The 20,257-nt window shown below is 34.1% G+C and overlaps 1 protein-coding gene across 8 annotated transcripts in view; it reads left to right on the top strand.

Moving 5' to 3' along the window:
• The window catches only part of LOC127854951 (ras-related protein Ral-A-like), a 226,443-nt gene extending 218,268 nt beyond the window's left edge, over nucleotides 1–8,175 (top strand). For 3 of the 8 annotated variants that reach the window (XR_008037244.1, XR_008037246.1, XR_008037241.1), the window contains one exon: nucleotides 5,552–8,175. Coding sequence is in view for 1 of the 8 variants with exons in the window: in XM_052390152.1 (XP_052246112.1) it covers nucleotides 2,581–2,691 (111 nt within the window). In the remaining 7 variants the exon portion in view is untranslated. Of the gene's footprint in view, nucleotides 1–2,580 lie in introns of all 8 variants that reach the window. The other 5 variants (XR_008037245.1, XR_008037242.1, XR_008037247.1 and 2 more) reach the window with 5 other exon arrangements.
• Nucleotides 8,176–20,257: the final 12,082 nt, after the last annotated feature.

Genomic DNA, 20,257 nt, shown 5'->3' with positions numbered 1-20,257 from the left:
AGGAAAAACGCCCCGGTTGGACGTTATTTCATCACATCTTTAAATAGTAACAATTGCAAAAATGTATTTGATACTTAAGAAAATTTGCAAATGTTTGTGTTTCTTATTATTCTTGAGCACATTTATAATAAATATTTACCAGAATTTGCTTTAAAATTGGAATTTATGGGATTATTGGGTAATTGGCAAGTTATAATTTTGGTACAAGTTAGCAATATATTGCGATATATTGCAATACGGGTTTTTGAACTGACAATATATTGCAATACGGTTTTTGGCGTATTGTTGCAGCACTAAAAGTATACATACATGTAATAAATGTAATGAAGTACTGTATACATATCCTAGAAATAAAATTATAATTTGTAAATAAATGTATTAAATTTAATGCACTCATGTACACATATCCTAGAAATAAATGTATAAATATCTAATTCTGTCTTCAAGAAATAGCGTAAACAAGAATCCAAGGACAATAGTGTTTAGAAGAGATAAATGATAATTACATTTCCATATCTCTTTCCTGTTGTGAAACTGTCTTTTTATGCCAGAAAAAAACATTCATCAAAACTTCTACTAAGGAATAACGATGCTGTGAAGTTTGAAGGAGAGTGATTTGATTTGTTTAAGGTGTTTTTTTTTCGAATGGTTAAAACTTTGTGGCATTTGATACAGGTTTTATACCTCAATTTAGCCCATGCCCAGGTATCCTCAGTAAAGTGATATCAATGAATTGCAATGCACCCACCTACCCTTTTGCATTTACTTCAAATCATACTCTTACTATTTAATAGATAACATTTAAAGTTAAAAATGCTCCATGCAATTATTTATTATAAATGCATTATGATTTCAGTTAAGTTTGTATTTTGTTACGATAATAAGCAATGTATAATTTTAAAGTGCGATAAATGATATCATGTTGTTTGAATTATTGTATGCTCGCTTTTTATCCCTCACATTTTTCCGTCTCTTTGCCATTCAACTCAAAAAATATTTGCTTTGTTTGATGCCTTCTTTTTAAATATGTATCAACCCCTACAAATTGTATTCTCAACAAGTTAATGATTATTAATTGTAGAAAGTACGAAATTGTGATATAACGTTTTACTCTGCTTCTGGCAAAATTCATTCTATCAAATCATTTTAGATTTGAATACATGAAAGATTCATGTATTTATCGGTTTCTTCTTTATTGTTGATATCTTTGGGAAATTTCAGCTCCACCAGCCGAAAAGAAACATTATTATACAATGCAGTCCTTATTTATGCAATGAATCCTTTGCCAAACTGTGATACACAGAACAAATGTACTAGACAAGACACATGAGTACATGACAGAAACTAAACAAAAATCTAAGTTCAATAACCTTAATGTGTACATGGTCATTAAGAAAGGCATTTGGGCTGCAAAGAGTTTTGGCTGAATTGTGAATTATGTAGAATATATCAGGGTGCAGTATCACTTGACTTCGTGGGGTTCCCCCTTTTAACTTTTACCCTTTGCATGCTGGGAAATTTGTAGTCTGCTAAAATGTCGTCTGCTGAATTTCTAAAATTAGCATTTTCTTCGATTTTTTTCAAAGAATACTATCAGAATAGCAAACAGTTTGGATCCTGATGAGACGCCACGTTATGTGGCGTCTCATCTGGATCCAAACTGTTTGCAAAGGCCTTCAAAATTCGGTTCCCGCACTGAAAGGGTTAATGGATGTAAACACAACGGTAAGTGGTGCGGTATTTCAAAAAACTTGTCAAAAAAAAATTCTTTAAAACTAGTGCATTAAAGACAGTTTTATGCTGATTATGGCAATGTGAAATACATCAGAATTACTTTATTTAATAAGCCTGTGTTCTTGGACAGAATTCATTTGAAAGGTTATGCTTCACGCAACTTGAAATTCTGCCACCGATTTCAGACGCATTCTAGGATTTATTTTTAAATCTTAAGATATATAGGATCTTGCATGTGTGGTCGTTTTGTATTGAATTTATTAAACGGGTCTTATGAATGAAGATAAAAACGAGGCTAGCCGAGTTTTGATCTTTATTTAAATGACGAGTTTAATACATTCAATACAAAATGACCACGAATCTAAGATTCTATTTATAACATGCCCAACACATTTTCTTTTTATTTTAAGCCCTTTTCACCGTTTATTCAAATTGTAAAAGAGTTTAACTGAAGAAATTCGCTGGAATAATGGCGTCATTTTGTCACAAAAATGACGTCATTTCACAGTTATATAACTAGTGTGATAACACCTGTGTATAAACATAATTGAGCATTATGTTATTTCACTCCTGGAACGTAGGTCATGTTATAAATCAGTTTTACATTCTTTCCAGCCCGTTTTTAAACACCTAAAAACAATGTTGATCCTGCAGCCTGATAGAGTAGATTTATCTGTGTCCAAAATTATGTAGTGGGTGCATCAGTGTCTTTGACACATTTCTAGGTATATTTGTTTCTGAAGGAATTACAAATCATATTCAAACGCAATATTTTTCTAATGTGCAGGATTTGAAATGTAACTTAAACAATGTATGATAAAGTATAGCATATGTTTGTGTTTTCAGGTATTTTACGATCTAATGCGCGAGATCCGCTCGCGTAAAATGAAGGCCAGTCAACAGAGCAACGGACAGAAAGGAAAAAAGACGAAGAAACGAAAATGTACAATTTTGTAAAGTTTAGGCATCAATGGTTTGGACAATTGAATGAATAGTTTGAATTTGTAACGTATTTTATATTCAAAACTATACAGAAAAGAAAATTCAATAGGACCACAACATCCAAACATCGTAGGTGTTCATGTTTTTCTTCATTGATATTGACGAATTTTAATTTTTATTTTCTAACCTCAACATTAAACTGTGCTATGAGAGGATATTTATTTCAGGTTCAGTGTTAAACTGTTGTATAAGTTTAACATTGCTACATTAAGATATAGCAATTCAACGCTTTCCCACTCAGAAGCAAAGTGAAAATGGCTATGTGCATACAGCATAAGACCAGAACAGCCTGCAAGTAACTCACAGTCTGTTCAGGTTTTATGCTGTTTGCTGCTCATCAGTATCTTAGGAGTGGAAATGAAGCCTTTAAAACTTGAATTTTGTAAGAAAGGTATTTAATTTAATTTAACTTACTAAGGGACTACAAATATGTCAAAATACATTTTCTAAGTGGTAAAGGGTTAACTATTACCGGTAATCATGTTGGCTGCAGTAACAATATTGGTAGTTTCATGCACGTTGATAATTTATATTGGTGAGCAAAATGTCAATGCCTTTATGAAATTTTTAATTGGGCCATGCTCTGTGAAACGGGGGTTAACCCTTTGCATGCTGGGAAATTTGTCGTCTGCTAAAATGTCGTCTGTTGAATTGATAAAATTAGCATTTTTTTCGATTTTTTTCAAAGAATACTATCAGAATAGCAAACAGTTTGGATTCTGATGAGACGCCACGTTCTGTGGCGTCTCATCTGGATCCAAACTGTTTGCAAAGGCCTTTAAAATTCGGTTCCCGCACTGAAAGGGTTGAATGCAGTCTGCACAGGCTAATCAGGGACATCAGTTTCCGCCTAAACTGGATTTTTGCTAAGAAGATACTTTCTTTAAACAGAAAATATCATAATAGTGGAAAGTGTCCTCGCTGATTAGCCTGTGCAGGCATTAAACCCCCTTTTCACAGAGCACGGTTTTTGTGTGTGTGTGTAAATCTTTGGATTAAATGTTATCCAGAAAATATAAGGCCATGAGCATTTAAAAATTAGCAGGAACATAATCTGTTCGCTTCATCTGTGGCTTGTCCCATGTTTCAATAATCTTATATTCCAACTCATAGAAAATGTTTTCTCGAATTTACTTTTTTGTTGGGAAAAGACAAATCTCATGGCCTAATTTCAATATAACTGGAGTACGTGTATATGCAAATAAAAATGTTGGTTATTTGGGAAATTACACAATCTTCACAAGTGTTTTTAAATCTTTTAAGATTTATTATATGGTTTGGATTGCTTCTTGCAATGCCATAAATGTATGTCTGAATCCAAAGAAGAATAAAATGAGTGTCCTTTATAATTTGCATTATAATTATGATTATTGTGGATATAGTTTATATAGTTTGTATGCATATCTGACTAAGTTGTTTGTATATTTTGTTGAAACTGGTTATGTTTCTTTTTAAATATTTATTTGAAATTCAGATTCTGTTGCAAGAAAAATTATAAGAAAAAAAAATTGGGGAAGTATTGAGATTTTCCAGTGTATTATTAAAAAAAAATTACGTGTAAGTCTCACAAAGGCCCATTCATTTTAATAAAAAATTGTTCTGTCTTTGCAAAGTAAACAATTACATACTGCATCGTTGATTTAGATATATGAAAGACATTTTTTTTCTTTGAAAATATCCCAGTCAATGATATTGTATAGCCAGCCATCTGTCTTAGTTTTTGCTGGCATAAAATATGAATCTGGTACTAGTTAGTAACAAATTGTTGATCTTTTAACCATCTGTATACTTCTTGTGTTCTGGTATCCATACATCCATTCTGTTTATAAACCAATTAGGTACCTTAGAGACCCTTTATATAGTGCTTGCTTTTCAAAACAGTATTTATAGTATGTTTGTACGTCTTTGGTGTTATTTCAGTTCATTATGACTACTATATTAACCAGGTTTTCCGAAGGAAAAAACTGGTTATTAGATTGGCGAATGCGGGCGGGCTGGCTGGCTGGCCTGCTGGCTGGCTGGCGGGCGGGCGGAACAAGCTTGTCCGGGCCATAACTTTGTCGTTCATTGTGAGATTTTAAAATCATTTGGCACATTTGTTAACCATCATTAGACGGTGTGTCGCGCGAAAAAATGACGTCAATATCTCCAAGGTCAAGGTCACACTTTGAGTTCAAAGGTAAAAAATAGCCATAAATGAGCTTGTCTGGGCTATAACTATGTCATTCATTATGATATTTTAAAATCATTTGGTACATTTGTTCACCATCATGGGACGGTGTGTCGCAAGAAAGAATCACGTCAATATCTCCAATGTCAAGGTCGCCACGACTAAAAATAGATTTATTTTAAAACAAACTTACAAAGGGGGGTAATTTTGTTTGTTCATTTCAAAAGTTCATTTTGAGTTGTCTCCCTTCATCAGATTTTTTTTCACAATGAAAACCTGGTTTTGTTACAATTTTGTCCCTTGTTTTTATTTTTAGAATATGTGTTAAGAAAAGACAAATATAATTTTGTCAAAGTGTCACCATGTACCATGCAAGGAATGATTGTTTCTGTGTGCAATTAACTGCATAATTTGAATTTACCAAAAATCTGGTAGAAATCAGTGTACCGGTATTGACATTTTGTAGATTGATCTGCATTACATTAGTGCTGTTCATGCTGTATTGCAAGTTACCTTAGTGTCATTTTAGCTCATGCTCAGTAATACCATCTGTCCTTATTTTTGCCTTTTCCTTGCCTGATTATTGTCAAGGAGACTGTGCTTTTGAAATGCGTGTTTGTTTTGTATTTCAGCTGAACAACTGAGGTTTTCAACTTTTGCACACATTATGTGGATTGTTTTATCATCAATATAAATTGCTTTGGACCTAAATTTGATTTTTACATTATACATGCATAGTCAGGTATATTTCTGTATTATATAAACTGGAAAATAAGTTCCTTTCAGAATGTTTTTAGAATATAATGTAGAAAGTATGAATGTATACTACTAATTATACATCTTGTTATAACCCAAAAAAAGTATGTTATGCATTATTGTACACACTTTTTAATCATGTATATTTTGTTTTTATTTATTTTTTAATACACATATTTTCGGGTACTTAATATCCAGTTAAGGCATATTTTCTGTAAGCAATCAAATAAGGTTTCAATCAAACAAGGTTTTATTTGTAGATTGTTTCATATTAATGCTTAAGCTGGATTATGGTGTGTAAACAAATAAAATTGTAATAAAACATTTTCTAACTTCTGAAAATAATGTTATTTGAACACACTGGCAATTGTTATTCACTAGTTTATTAAGAAAGAAAGGTCCTTAATAAACTTGTGGATAATATCATATGTACTATACTATATTATATGTTCTTTATTTTAAACATATACATGAGATATGATAAGAAAAACTTTTTAATAAACCTTATAGTATTATTCCTCACCTAGAAAGGAATAAATAATAGGACTGGATTTTTTCAACTTTTATGTCTATTTTGATTGAGCATTTTCAGTAGTTCTAAACACTAAAACTTGGCATTACTTTCCTTGTTACATATTTCACAAAGGGGAGTTACTTGTGATTTGTTTGTGTTTAAGCCATTTAGAGTGTTTCACCTTTAGCAATGTGCAAAATGTCAAACAAAACACACACAAATGAGTTAAAAGGAATCTGCCGCAATAAATTTATCATACACAATATTTTGCAAAAAATTATAAAGATGGCAAAAAGACCCACATTTATTTGAGATTGTATCTGAACCTCATCCTAGCTGCCTGGCAATGTTACTCTGTTTTATATTTTTGCAAAGAAGAAACCATTTAACCCTTTCCCACGCAGAAGCAAGGTGAAAATGGCTACATGTATGTGCAAACAGCATAAAACTAGAACAGCCTGTGACTGAGTTGCAGTCTGTTCAGGTTTTATGTTGTTTCAGTTTGCTTCTCATCAGTATCTAAGGGTTGGAAATGAAGACTTTAACATTTGAATCTAGTAAGAAAGTTCTTAAATTAAATGTAACTTTCTAAGGGACTACAAATGCTTGAACAAATGTATCTAAGTGGTAAAGGATTAAGACCAGTTGCAAACTTTGCTGTGTATATGTTTGTCCACTGATTGATTTATTTAACACTGTATAACAAGTAATTCTTTACTTGTGTGAAGTTTCTTTTTTTTAAGAAAGAAAACTTGAAAATGTTCTTTAGATTTCCCCCAGAGACACCAAGGACTGCTTCTACCCAGGAATCAGACTCAAGAGCTTTTTTGAAATATATAATCTTTAACATATAATCAAGTAGTTGTCATTAAAAGTGAGAAAAGAAAACATTCTTTTTAGCAATATAATGTGTTATATGTTTTTATGAAAGTCATTTTCCTCACTTACAGTTATTGACATTGACTTACAAGATGCTTTTGTTATATCTTGATCATATTGTTGTATCTTGATGTGTATATCTGAGACTTGTTCTGGGGAAACTGGACTGAATTCATGTGCTTAAAGTGTTGTCCAAGATAAGCCTGTGCAATCCACACAGGCTCATCATGTACCACACTTTCTCTCTTGAATGGATTTTCATTTAGAAGGGACTCCCTTAAAACTAAAAATTCCATTAAAAAAGGTAGTATCGTCCCTGATGAACCTTTGGGAATTGCAAAGGCTAATCAGGGACGACACTAAGCTAATCAGGGACGACACTAGGCTAATCAGGGACGACACTAGGCTAATCAGGGACGACACTGTAGGCACATTGAAGGAACCCAGTTTTCCTTGAACGCTATTCATTTTATGATATTGAATGTCTCTTGGTGTGCTTGGTTGCTTGGTATGGTATATACCACTATCTTATAGATCTGATTTCTTCCGTTGTGTTCAGATTTGGTTACTATTGTAGGCGTCTGACCACAGGATCTGATGTTTAGTAAGATAGGTCAGATTGTTTTCAAAGGATCCAATTTTCACATCATGGTCAGATCTGTTGTCTAAGGATCTGATTTTCACATCTTTTTCAGATTTGTAGCTAAATGGCTTGAATTTCCCAGTATTAAGAGATCTTTAGCCTTAGGACTGGATTTTCAGATCAAGATAAAAGGATCTGTTGTTTTTTTCTAGCCTTCATCTAGATTCAAGGTTATTGTATTTTGCTTCGCATTGGTCATCCGTTTATCAACTGTTTTTACCGTCTGTCGGATTTGCCATGTTTGACCTGCTGTTTGGATGTTGTTTTCATGTGGTCTGTAAAAATTGCAATTGACATCATTATAATTTTATGTGTAGATAAACGCCTTTGTAGTGTACATTATTTTTTATCAGCAGTTTATCGATGTATCTATGTATATGTGAATACTTGAATGTTGTATTTTAGCTCATTTATTTCTTGTAGTTGTTATCATGTTCATATTAATATGCACTTTCAAAATAAATTACATATTGTAAATATATGAGTTTGTTGTTTGTTTTTGCATCAGAATATTTCAGCACTGCAATCTGGCTCCAAATTGTTCTTTTCTTTTCTTAAGAACAGTTGGCTTAATTCACATATTTCAACACACTTGCATGAAATTTATGTTAAAGCACAATATAAATTTTCCATTGTATTAATCTGAATATTTAAAAATAATTTATATTTAAAATTTGTAATATATGTGTATCAATTATAAATGTACACTAAACATTTTCAATTCAAAAATACAGTCGAAACCCGATGGCTCGAACTCGCTTGGCTGGAATTTCCGGTTGGCTCGAACTCTCATCAAAGCACCGATGTTGTATTGCTCTATATTGATATAAAATTTTGTTGGATGGCTTGAATTCGCGAGGCTCGAATTATCGGATGGCTCGAACTGTTTTAACAGTCCCAGTGACAATTTTCACACGTTCTTTTGTTCGGATGGCTCGAACTCGCTTCGGCTCGCATAAACTGTTAATCGATTAGGACCACTTGTAAAAGGCACTCAGTAATTGATTTAACACCAGTTGCAAACATGTCATCGACTTAATGGTTAATTGATTTGAGTAAAAGATTACATTTTCTATTAATTAATGCAATCAGAAATTATCTCAAGGAGTGTGAAAACTCACAGCATATTCAATATCAACTGAATGTCATAGAAAGCTTCGTTTCTTGACGACAGCTAAGGAACGCAACATCAAGTCCAAGTCCAAAACACAGACTGACATAATGTTATTCTTCAAAAATATTTAAAAAAATCAATAATTGTTGTACTGTCTCATATGTAAATGATGTGTATATAGTGCTGATGCATGTTTTGTTCCTTAGTACTGTGTTACCAGAAATTTTTTACGTTAAAACGTGCTGATATGATTTACTATATGATATTTGTTTGATTGTATTTGTTACTATTTTAAAATATTGGTAAATAAAAATAATAAGTATATATTTGGTTCTTTTTAATTTAAGCAATATGTTTACTCTTCAACTGGAAGTGAAAGTGTACTGCGGACTTGTTATTAGAAATCGGATGGCTCGAATTCCGGATGGCTCGAACTTTTGTTGCCGGTCCTGACGAGTTCGAGCCATCGGGTTTCGACTGTAGAAAGTGTTTGCTTATCTCTGCAAGAACTATTTTAGAACAGTGTTGAAATGAGGGCTTGAGGTTTAAGTATTTTAGATCTTATGTTAATTTGAAGGATCATTTGAGGATCTGATGTTGATAATTTGCATATCTGCAAATTTAATGGGGATCTATTGAAATTCTGATGTTTAAGACCTAGGTAAGGTTGATGAAAGAAGCATTGAAGGTTGATCAAATAAGGTTCTCATGTTGATTATTTAAGGACCTCAGATTGATAAATGGAGGATCTGATATTAATCATTTTTGAATCGGAGCTTTATCATTTTAAGATTTGTTATTCATTAGTTGAGGATCTGAGGTTGATCAATTGTGAATCTTATGTTGATTTAATGAGGATCGCATGAAGATGAATTGAGAATTAAAATTCATTAGCAAATTATAATCTGATGGGTTTTGATACGCCCATTGAAAACGGGACGTATTATAGTTTCACCCTTGGTGGGCGATCAGCGTCAACAGCAGTGTCCACTCTCTTATTCAAATAGTTTACATCCGATCTTCACCAAACTTGATAAGAAGTTGTACCTAGACAATTTCTAGGTCAAGTTTGAATATGGGTCATGCCGAGTCAAAAACTAGGTCATGGGGTCACTTGGTGCAACCCTAACCCTAAGAATAGCATGGTGTCAACTCTCTAATTGAAATAGTTTTCATCCGATCTTCACCAAATTTGGTCAGAAGTTGATGATATCTAGGTCAAGTTCAAATATGGGTCAAAAACTAGGTCACCAGGTCGCTTAGTGCATTTCAAGGATTTAGCATGGTGTCTGCTCTCAAATTGAAGTAGTTTTCATTTGATTTTCACCAAATTTGGTCAGAAGTTGTGTCTAGATGATATCTCGGTCAAGTTCAATTATGGGTAATGCCGGGTCAAAAACTAGGTCAAGAGGTCACTTGGTGCATTTCAAGCATGTGTTGCTTAATTTTCAAAAATATATCATTGTGCCATTCAAATGGTAAAGTTATCAACTTGTCCAAAACCTTCAAACCAGCGTATCTTGTGACAGTTTGGCACTCTTGTTAGTTTTAAGTTTAGTTTTTAGTGTTTTGAGGATCTGAGATTTATTTAAAAGGATCGGATGTGGGTCTAATGTTTCAAATGAATCAGGTATGTTTCTTTTTTTCATCTGATCATGATCCATTTTGACCGATAGGCTTGATACTTCACATGTGCATTGGCCTTAGACAGTAGATGATCCATATGGAAATTGGGGTCATTAGTACAAAGGTCAAGGTCACTGTCACAATAAGCATGAAATTCATTTTCGATCAAATCAGGATCTGATGTGTAAAATTTACAAAAGAAGTGTATGTCGTGGATCAAATGATTATTTAAAGCTTACCAGGATCTTGTAAAATTGTACTTCCTTGTTTGCATATAGCAGCAATATTATAAACAGCTCTTTGTATACATATAGCAGTAATATTATAAACAGCTCTTTGTATGCATACAGCAGTAATATTATAAACAGCTCTGTTAATATCCTTAATTTGACTTAAATTGTTCTTTCAAGTAAAACAATAAAACCAGTCGTTTGTATGAAATTTCCTCATAATTAACATGCTCAGAATGCTTTTTTTGAAGACCGCAACTTGTATTTCACTGCCTCTTACACAATGCCAACATTGTTGTTAATTTCTTACAAATGTGCAGTGTCACATGTCAATCAGTTTGCAGGCATGGGTAATGCATATCGTTTCATAATTAAATTCAGAATCTTTTACATTTTTTTAGCTCACTTAAGCTCAACGTTTTCATGATGAGCTTTTATGATTGCCTTTTGTCTGGCATGAATTGCATTGTGCATCATCAATATTTACCTTGCTAACAAACTAAAGGTCACATTTATTGTCTGATCTTTATTAACCCTTTGCATGCTGGGAAATTTGTCGTCTGCAAAAATGTTGTCTGCTGAATTTCTAAAATTAGCATTTTCTTCGATTTTTTTCAAAGAATATTATCAGAATAGCAAACAGTTTGGATCCTTATGAGACGCCACGTTTTGTGGCGTCTCATCTGGATCCATTCATCTGGATCCAAACTGTTTGCAAAGGCCTTCAAATTTCGATTCCCGCACTGAAAGTGTTAAACTTGGTCAGAAGATTTGTCCCAATGATAACTAGACTGAGTTTGAAGCATTAGTCACAAGAGGTAAACAAAACTTGATAGTTCAAATGAAATGGGCAGTTTACCTGACATGGCTTTTGCAATACTTTGTTGACACTCTAGAAGTAACATGATAAGTCCAAACTTATTAAAACCTGGTCACAACATTTGTTGTAATGATACTTGGGCAAAGTCCAAAAATGGTTCCAGTGTGTTGAAAAACATGGCCGCCAAGAGGTGGTACTCGTTTTATTGTCTGGCTATAGTAAAACCTTGTTAACACTCTAGAAGTTACATTTATGCTCCAATATTCATGAACCTTTCTCACAACATTTGTTCTACTTATATCTCTGCTGAGTGGGATAATATTTTTTGTTTGTTTAAACCTTTAAACACTTGAATACATATTTTTACGCATTTGTTTAAATTTAAATTTAATTAAAGACCTTTCTTACTAAATTAAAGTTTTAAAGGCTTCATTTCCAACCCCAAGATACTGATGTGCAGCAAACAGCATAAAACCTGAACAGACTACGAGTTACTCGCAGGCCATTCTGGTTTTATGCCGGTTGCAAAAGCCATTTTCACTTTGTTTCATATAGGGGAAAGGGTTAAACACATAATATGGCTATAGTTGAATCTAGTTAAGACTCTGGAAGTCAAAATTAAGTCCAATCTTCATTAAACTTGGTCAGAACATTTATGATACCTGGGCAGAGTTTGAAAACGCTTCCAGTCTGTTGAAAAAAAATACGGCTATGGGTTGGTCATTTTCCATTATATGGCAATAGTGAAACATATTTTCCACCCTAGTGTAAAATCTTCAGACTTGGTCAATAGATTTTTGCAAATGTTATCTTAGACGAGTTTGAAACTGGTCATGTCATGTAAGGAACTATATATAAAGCACTACAAGTCAAATGAAAAAAGCTTTTTAACACTCTTGAAGTCACAGGTCATGTCAAATGATCATGGAACTGGCACAGAATATTTGTTCTGTAGATATCTGGGCCAAGATGAAAATGGTTCCTGACTGTTGAAAAACATGTTTTTTATGCTCCATATATATATATATGGGGAGCATATAGTTGCCAGTTTGGGGTTCCTTACTTCCATCCGTCACACTTTTGTTACTGTTTCTCATAGCGCCTTCAATATATTACCGATCTCTTACATATTTGGCATATAGGTACCTTGCATAGACCTCTACCTTTTGATGATGCTTGAGGTCACTGGGGTCAAGGTCACCGAGGCCAAAAATAGATTTTTCTGTCACAATTTTGTTACAGTTTCTCATAGCGCCTTCCATATTTTACCGTACTCTTACATATTTGCCATGTAGATACCTTGCATGGACCTCTACCTTTTGATGAGGTTTGAGGTAACTGGGGTAAAGGTCACTGAGGCTAATAACAGATTTTTCCGTCACAATTTTGTTACAGTTTCTCATAGCACCTTCAATATTGTTCCGTTCTCTTACATATTTGGCATGTAGGTACCTTTCATGGACCTCTACCTTTTGATGAGGTTTGAGGTAACTGGGGTCAAGGTCACTGAGGCTAGTAATAGACTTTTCTGTCACAATTTTGTTACAGTTTCTCATAGCGCCTTCAATATTTTACCGTTCTCTTACATATCTGGCATGTAGGTACCTTGCATGGACCTCTACCTTTTGATGAGGTTTGAGGTAACTGGGGTCAAGGTCAAGGTCACCGAGGCTAATAATAGATTTTTCTGTCACAATTTTGTTACAGTTTCTCTTAGCGCCTTTCATATTTTACCGTTCTCTTGCATATTTGGCATGTAGAAACCTTGCATGGACCTCTAAATTTTGATGAGGTTTGAGGTCACTGGGGTCAAGGTCAATGTCACTGAGGCTAAAAATAGATTTTTCTGTCACAATTTTGTTACAGTTTCTCATAGCGCCTTCCATATTTTACCGTTCTCTTAAATATTTGGCATGTAGGTACCTTGCATGGACCTCTACCTTTTGATGAGGTTTGAGGTAATTGGGGTCAAGGTCAAGGTCACCAAGCCTAAAAATAGATTTTTCCGTCACAATTTTGTTACAGTTTCTCATAGCACCTTCAATATTTTACCGATCTCTTACATATTTGGCATGTAGGTACCTTACATGGATCTCTACCTTTTGATAAGGTTTGAGATCACTGGGTTCAAGGTCAAAGTCACCGAGCTTAAATATAGATTTTCTCAAGGTCACACTTTGGTTACAGTTTCTCATAGCGCCTTCAATATTTGATATATCTCTTATATATTTGGGATGTAGGTACCTTGCTTGGACCTCTACATTTTTGATGAGGTTTGAGGTCACTGGGGTCAAGGTCAAGGTCACTGAGGCTAATACTTGATTTTTTCAAGGTCACACTTTTTTCCACACAATTAAACCATATATCGACAAAGCATCATTGGGGAGCATCCATCAGTTTTACTGATATCCTTGTCTTGTATGGCATATTGAGACCTAGTTAAGTCTCTTGAAGTCACTTTGTTTCCAAAATCTTTATGAAACTTGCTCAGAAAGATTTTTTTAATGACAGTTCAATTGAGTTCCAAAATGTTTTTTTTCTGTTTTAAAATATGGCTGCCACAAGATGTATTAGTTTAGCTAGTAATGTTGGCTAAACTGCAACCTTTTGACACGAGTCGAGGTTGCTTCTTTCTGAGGATTATAACTACTAATTACTTTAATGTGTCTAGAAATGAACAATTTATGTTTCATTTACTACTTTTACCTTCTAAAGTTCGCTTGCTCAGCATAGTTTAGTGCTTACGTGTCTAAGGTGAGCGCTTAGGGCCCATGGCCGACTTGTTAGCTCAACTGGTCACAACGTTCTTTGTAAGTGACTTATTGATTTAATATCCAGTAACCCGAAATGAACCCTTAGGTTTTAGTTTTATAGAAGGTTTTAGATATAAATAACTGCATATTTGTGTATAAACCATGTCTTTCTATATCTTAAATATACACTGTATAAACATTCTCATTTTGATTTGTTCAAAGTATGTTATCATTCCCATGACACAAGCTTCAAAAATAGGTATTTTAAGTTTTGCGTGTATATATAATTTGAAGTGTGTGTTGTTTGTCCTTTCTTCCAGACATTTCCGAACAGTATAATATCCGAGACAGGAAATCAGTTTCTACCCAAACTATTCTGAAAGAAAGAAAGAGTCAGTGCAAACTTCATAATATATTATAATAAGCAGTTACACAAAATACACGAAACTCGCCGAAAAATATATGCCGCCCATGCAAGACATGACTCAACAGAAGACACTGAACAGAAGGAAATTAAAGATACTCTGACCAAACCAAGCTTCTTCCAAAAGTGATGCTGACCAATGCATCTAGCTTCATGATGAATTTAAACAACTTAAAGAGGCAATACAGAATAATTGTGACAAAAGCAAGTTTGAACTATCCTTTATAGCCACCAGGAAATGCAAGGACAAATTACAACCATCTAAAACATATTTGAAAAACTCCTGGTTAAATTTTCTATTGGATTTCAGCTTAACAGTGAACAATTGTGCAGAACTTGTCCCACTTGTCAGGTTTGGGGAAAGTTTAACACTGAGCACTGTGTAAGGGTACACCGTGGTTAAGACGATTGCCATGTCACAAGCGTTTGTGTTCTCTCTGATGGAATCCATGGTTCTGGTTTTGGACAGAGAGAATAAGAATGTCATACTGCTTGACCAGCAGTACCAGATGGATAGTCACTTCAATGTGTCAAATCCCATCAAGTGAAGTTGCTGTGGCTGTGAAAGATGAAGATAATAGTACACATGAGGTCCAGTTTATAACAGTCAACAATAATCAGCTGTTGCCAGGCGAGAAAAATGAATTAGACCATGTATGTCAGAGTATTGCACATTACCAGGGAGACTTGTATATTTTTACTGGAACTGGACTATATAAGTACACACAATAAGTTGAAAACGATTCATCAAGATGTGTGAGGGAAAAAAGCCAATGTGCCGTGGCTGCAAACTGCAGATGAGTCTAGTATCCTAATCAGACTATAAACACATGCATTTGCAAATACATGCATTTTTTGTGAAGAAACATATATATGTGTGCAGGTAAGACTCAAAGTGGATCAATCTATGATAAGGAATATTGTTGTGAAAGATTTCAAGTCTTCAAACACCAGTCACATACCAACAAGTCAAACACTAAGAAAAAACAATACACTGGAACAGAACTTCTTGCAACACATTAATATTTATAAATTTTAGATTTTATACAGACCTTGCGGTCGCGTTTTGTCTGTCGTTCGCCGTGGGTTGTCAACATTTACTTTGTTAACACATTTATTGTCCGATGTTCATAAAAAATTTGTTGAGAAAATTTTGCCCACTGATATTTTGGCCGAATATGTATCTATGTCACATGAGATCCAAAAATATGTCACTATGTCAAATTAAAGAAAAAGTCACGTTTGTAGTTACATTTATGAAACTTAGCCGGAACAGTCTGAGTTCGAAGATGGTTCCGTTTGTTATGAACATGGCCCCAAGGGGTCATGACAGTTTTCTTTAAATGTCTACAGTAAACATTGTTAACACTCCAGAAGTCAGATGTATAATCCAATCTTCATACAAATTTGTCAGAAATTTATACCTTGGCATAGTTTGAAAATGAATACCGTCTCTTTTTTTTCAAATGGTCGTCGGTGGACGGGGCAGTTTTCATTATATGATTATAGTTAAACCTTTTTAACACCAGAAAAGTCACAGTTTTAGTCTAATCTTTATTAAACATTGACAGACATTTTTCTAATGATACCTGGGCTGAGTTCGGAATGGTTTTTGCACTATAAATAACATTGCCACCAGTAGGCGAGGCTGTTTTTGTTATAAAGCTATAGAGAAACCGTGTGAAAACTCTAATACCGGTAGTCGGTATCTCAGCTGAGTTTGAAACTTGGTCATGTGAGGTAAAAGTCACAAGGTCAAATTAAAGAAAAGGGTTGTTAACTAGAATTCACATTTTAAATTGGTCAGAACTTTTGATCTAATGATATCTTAACCGAGGTAGAAAATAGTTTCAATACGTTGAAAAAATTGCCACTAGGGGGCAGGGCAGTTGTCATTGTATTACTAGTGTGAAACCTTGCTAAAAGTATGTAAGTCTTTTAGTTTTATCACTTTGAAACTTGCTCAGAACATTGTTATGATATCTATTCTAAAATAAGATAACACTAATCATTCCAATCTGTTGAAAAACATGACCGCCAGGGTAGTTTTGCTTCTATGGATATATTAAAACCTGGGCAACTCTCGTGGAGTCACATATTTTTCGCTTTCTTCTTTAAACTTGCTCATAAACTTTTCTTATGATATTTTTTAATGAGTTTCAAAATGGTTTCGGTCTGTTGAAAAATATATGCTGCCACAGGGTATATAAGTTCAGCTTATAATTTTGGTTACAGTGCAAACTTGTAATACTTCTTTCTGAAGATGATTACAACCATTAAATAAATACTATGATAGTGTGATGTTGTAGATGATTTGTTGATGATGATGATGCTTCTCGTTGATGATGATACTGAATATGATGCTGGTGATAGAATCAGAAACATGGCCAAAGTCAAATTTATCATTTGATTGGATTACTCAAATTGTTGAATTACTCAAATAAATCAAATAAAGTAATTACTTAAGATAATTATAATAAGTTTTGCACAAAATCACTTAGTGATAAACCTAGTTAAACAACAAGAACTATTTCATATTAATCATATTTCAACTTGTGTCAAAGGTACATGGTGTGTCAGTAGCTATAATCTGAGTATCTACATTTGATATATAAATAATCTCCAGAGACTTTGTGAACATTTTAAAGGCAGCCTCTTTTACAGGAAAGACATCCAACTTCTACATGACTGAGTTATCCTTCATAAATTAATATAAAGTTTTAATATACCCGTTTATGTCTGTGTTGGAAATATGTTCAAATAGCAGAAGTTTGTTATACTAATGAAATGAAATACTTATGAACTACTTTTAATCTTCTGATGTCAACCATAAAACAATTAAGTTCCTTTGAATTGCAAGTGAGCGCCTTAATGTCCATGACCCTCTTGTTTAAATAAAACATTGCATCATAAAATGTGTGTTGCTGTGGTGTAGTGTATATGGTGTCCGTCTAGCGACCAAGATGTCACTGGTGCTCGTTTTCACTGTGGAAAAGCTTGACCCCCCCCCACACACGCACACACTAAGTTCTTCTTCTACACAGTACTCGGATTGTAGACCGTTGCAATGCAATTAATCTAAACTAAATAGGTTTAATCTGATCATAATCTTATATTTGCTTGTTGTCCCGCCTCGGATATAGGCCGGCGACCAGATTTCTCCATGCGTCTCGGTTCTGGGCGAGTCTCCCCTAGCTGTCACCACGTCTTGCCCATCTGCTTTGCAGCTGAACACAGGTTTCGGCTCCCGGTATTTCTATTCCGTCCTCACGTCCTAATCATTTTGAGGTTTAGGTGAGAGATAGAAATAGGTTTCAACTTAATTAATAATTTAGAATACCGGTAAGTGATAAAGCAACTTCCATATACCAGAAGTTTGTTTCTTTAAATATTGACAAGTATTGATAAATAAAATGCAATATTATGTGACCAATCTCAAAGCTGTCATGTTTCCATATGCCTCTGAAACTGGGACGAAAGTTGCAGAAAAAAGTGTAAATACAATTTATGTTGCACTATCGCTGTATAACTGTATAAAACATTAAACATCTTAAAATTGATGGAAATGTCATGATTGCAACTCATCTCATCTTCATGATTGCAGCCATTATTTGTGATGTATTACCAGATGCATCGCAAGAATGTCTGCATAGGCTACTCTCGAAACGTTTCTTTCGATGTGGCTGAACACATGAAAGAAAAAAACATATTTATGATTGACCTAGTGTCGTTTCAAACATATGTCACTCGAGTTACATAACTCGTAAATTCGTTCATTTACATAATAGGACTGAAGCGTGCTTGTTGTCTGCGCGTTAAAAATTATACCAAAATAGTAACTGCATACAATCTTGAGCAAAATGTGCATTTCATGTCCCACATGCATCCCAAGCAAGAACAAACGTAAAACAGCAAACAAATTCCACGTCAGGTCCTGCACATGAGCAGATATAAAATGTTAACACGCAAATAACTTCATGTCCACAAATGCTTCGCGAAAAAACCGTTCAAAATAAAAGTAAAATTACTGGTCACCATTACAATCATTGTTAACTTGGACAACATAATCCCCTAGTCTCCAATCTTAAAACATAAGAGGTTTTTGTTGCTGAATATCAATGGATTTCCTGCACAAGGGTCGAAAAAATAGAAAATAAAACGACGAGTGTCGTTAACTGAAAACATGTCTAAATCTATATATATTTTTAGGGTTTACACAACGCAATTATGTATTACCGTATACTGTTAACTGTAGTAATTTGTTGGAATGTAGACCCAATTCGTTGGGGGGGGGGGGGCTTTCAAACTTTTTTTAGGTCCATAGCAAAATAACAATCCATTATCGCGAATAACAAAATCCCTACTCAAGAGCAGCAGAACATCGGTATCGTGATAAGAAACACTCCGTTATCGAGAACAGAAATAACCCGTTATATAGAACAGAAACACTCCGTTATTGAAAGCATCGACAACCTGTTATCGAGAACATAAACAAACCGTTCTTAAATCACGATAACGCGTCCATATACAGAAGTGATATTCTGATTTATCCATGTAACTGATATACACTTTGCATTTCATGTTTTCTCTCGAAACTTATTGTATCTACAAGTTTCCATGTCTAAATATGAAAATTATGACTTTGCACTTTGTCTAAAACTTGTCTGAGCAATCATTATCAACACATTAAATAGATTTTTCAAAATGCATAATCCTTTTTAATTTTAACACAATAATCATATTGTATTGAGAATTTATTGTATGAGACCACGACTAGACCTTTTGATCGCGAAATTGTAGTCTGAGGTTTTGATAATAGTATGATAAGTTAACGTTTCCATGAAATATATAGCTAAAGCCTAAATTGTCAATAAGGTTATTAAATGCTTTTACCCAGCAAAGTTTTAAATAAGTGTTAGTCAACGTATTCTCATACCATACATAGCTCATATATGTCCGTTTTGCGAGGTAATAATTGTGCACTCGAATTTCAGACTTTAAGAGCCCTCTCTTTACATAGCACATGATCGGAAACGGCCAAGTTTGCCTACTTAAGACGGTTGCATTTCTTGACGGACATCTAATATACATTTACATAATTTGAGATTTATTTTGTCGACACCATTTTTTATAGACCCCACCCCCTCCTAAACTTCGAAACCGTATGTTTTTATGTCCCCCACCACTAAAGTGAGGGACATATTGTTTTTGCCCTGTTTGTTTGTTTGTTTGTTTGCTTGTTTGTGCAAACTTTAACATTTGCCATAACTTTTGCAATATTGAAGATAGCAATTTCATATTTGGCATGCACGTGTATCTCATGGAGCTTCACATTTTGAGTGGTAAAAGGTCAAGGTCATCCTTCAAGGTAAAATATATGGGTCAAATTCGCTCATTTAATGTACACTTTTGCAATATTGAAGATAGCAACTTGATATTTGGCATGCATGTGTATTTCATGGAGCTGCACATTTTGAGTGGTGGCATGTCATCATCCTTCAAGGTCAAAGGTCAAATATATGGGGACATAGTGTTTCACCAACACATCGCTTGTTTTACGTGCAACTTACGTGAAGAAATAACTCTACAGTA

The sequence above is a fragment of the Dreissena polymorpha genome, chromosome 13 (genome assembly GCF_020536995.1).
Source record: "Dreissena polymorpha isolate Duluth1 chromosome 13, UMN_Dpol_1.0, whole genome shotgun sequence".
Lineage (NCBI taxonomy): Eukaryota > Metazoa > Mollusca > Bivalvia > Myida > Dreissenidae > Dreissena > Dreissena polymorpha.
This window is presented reverse-complemented; position numbering and strand designations above follow the sequence as displayed.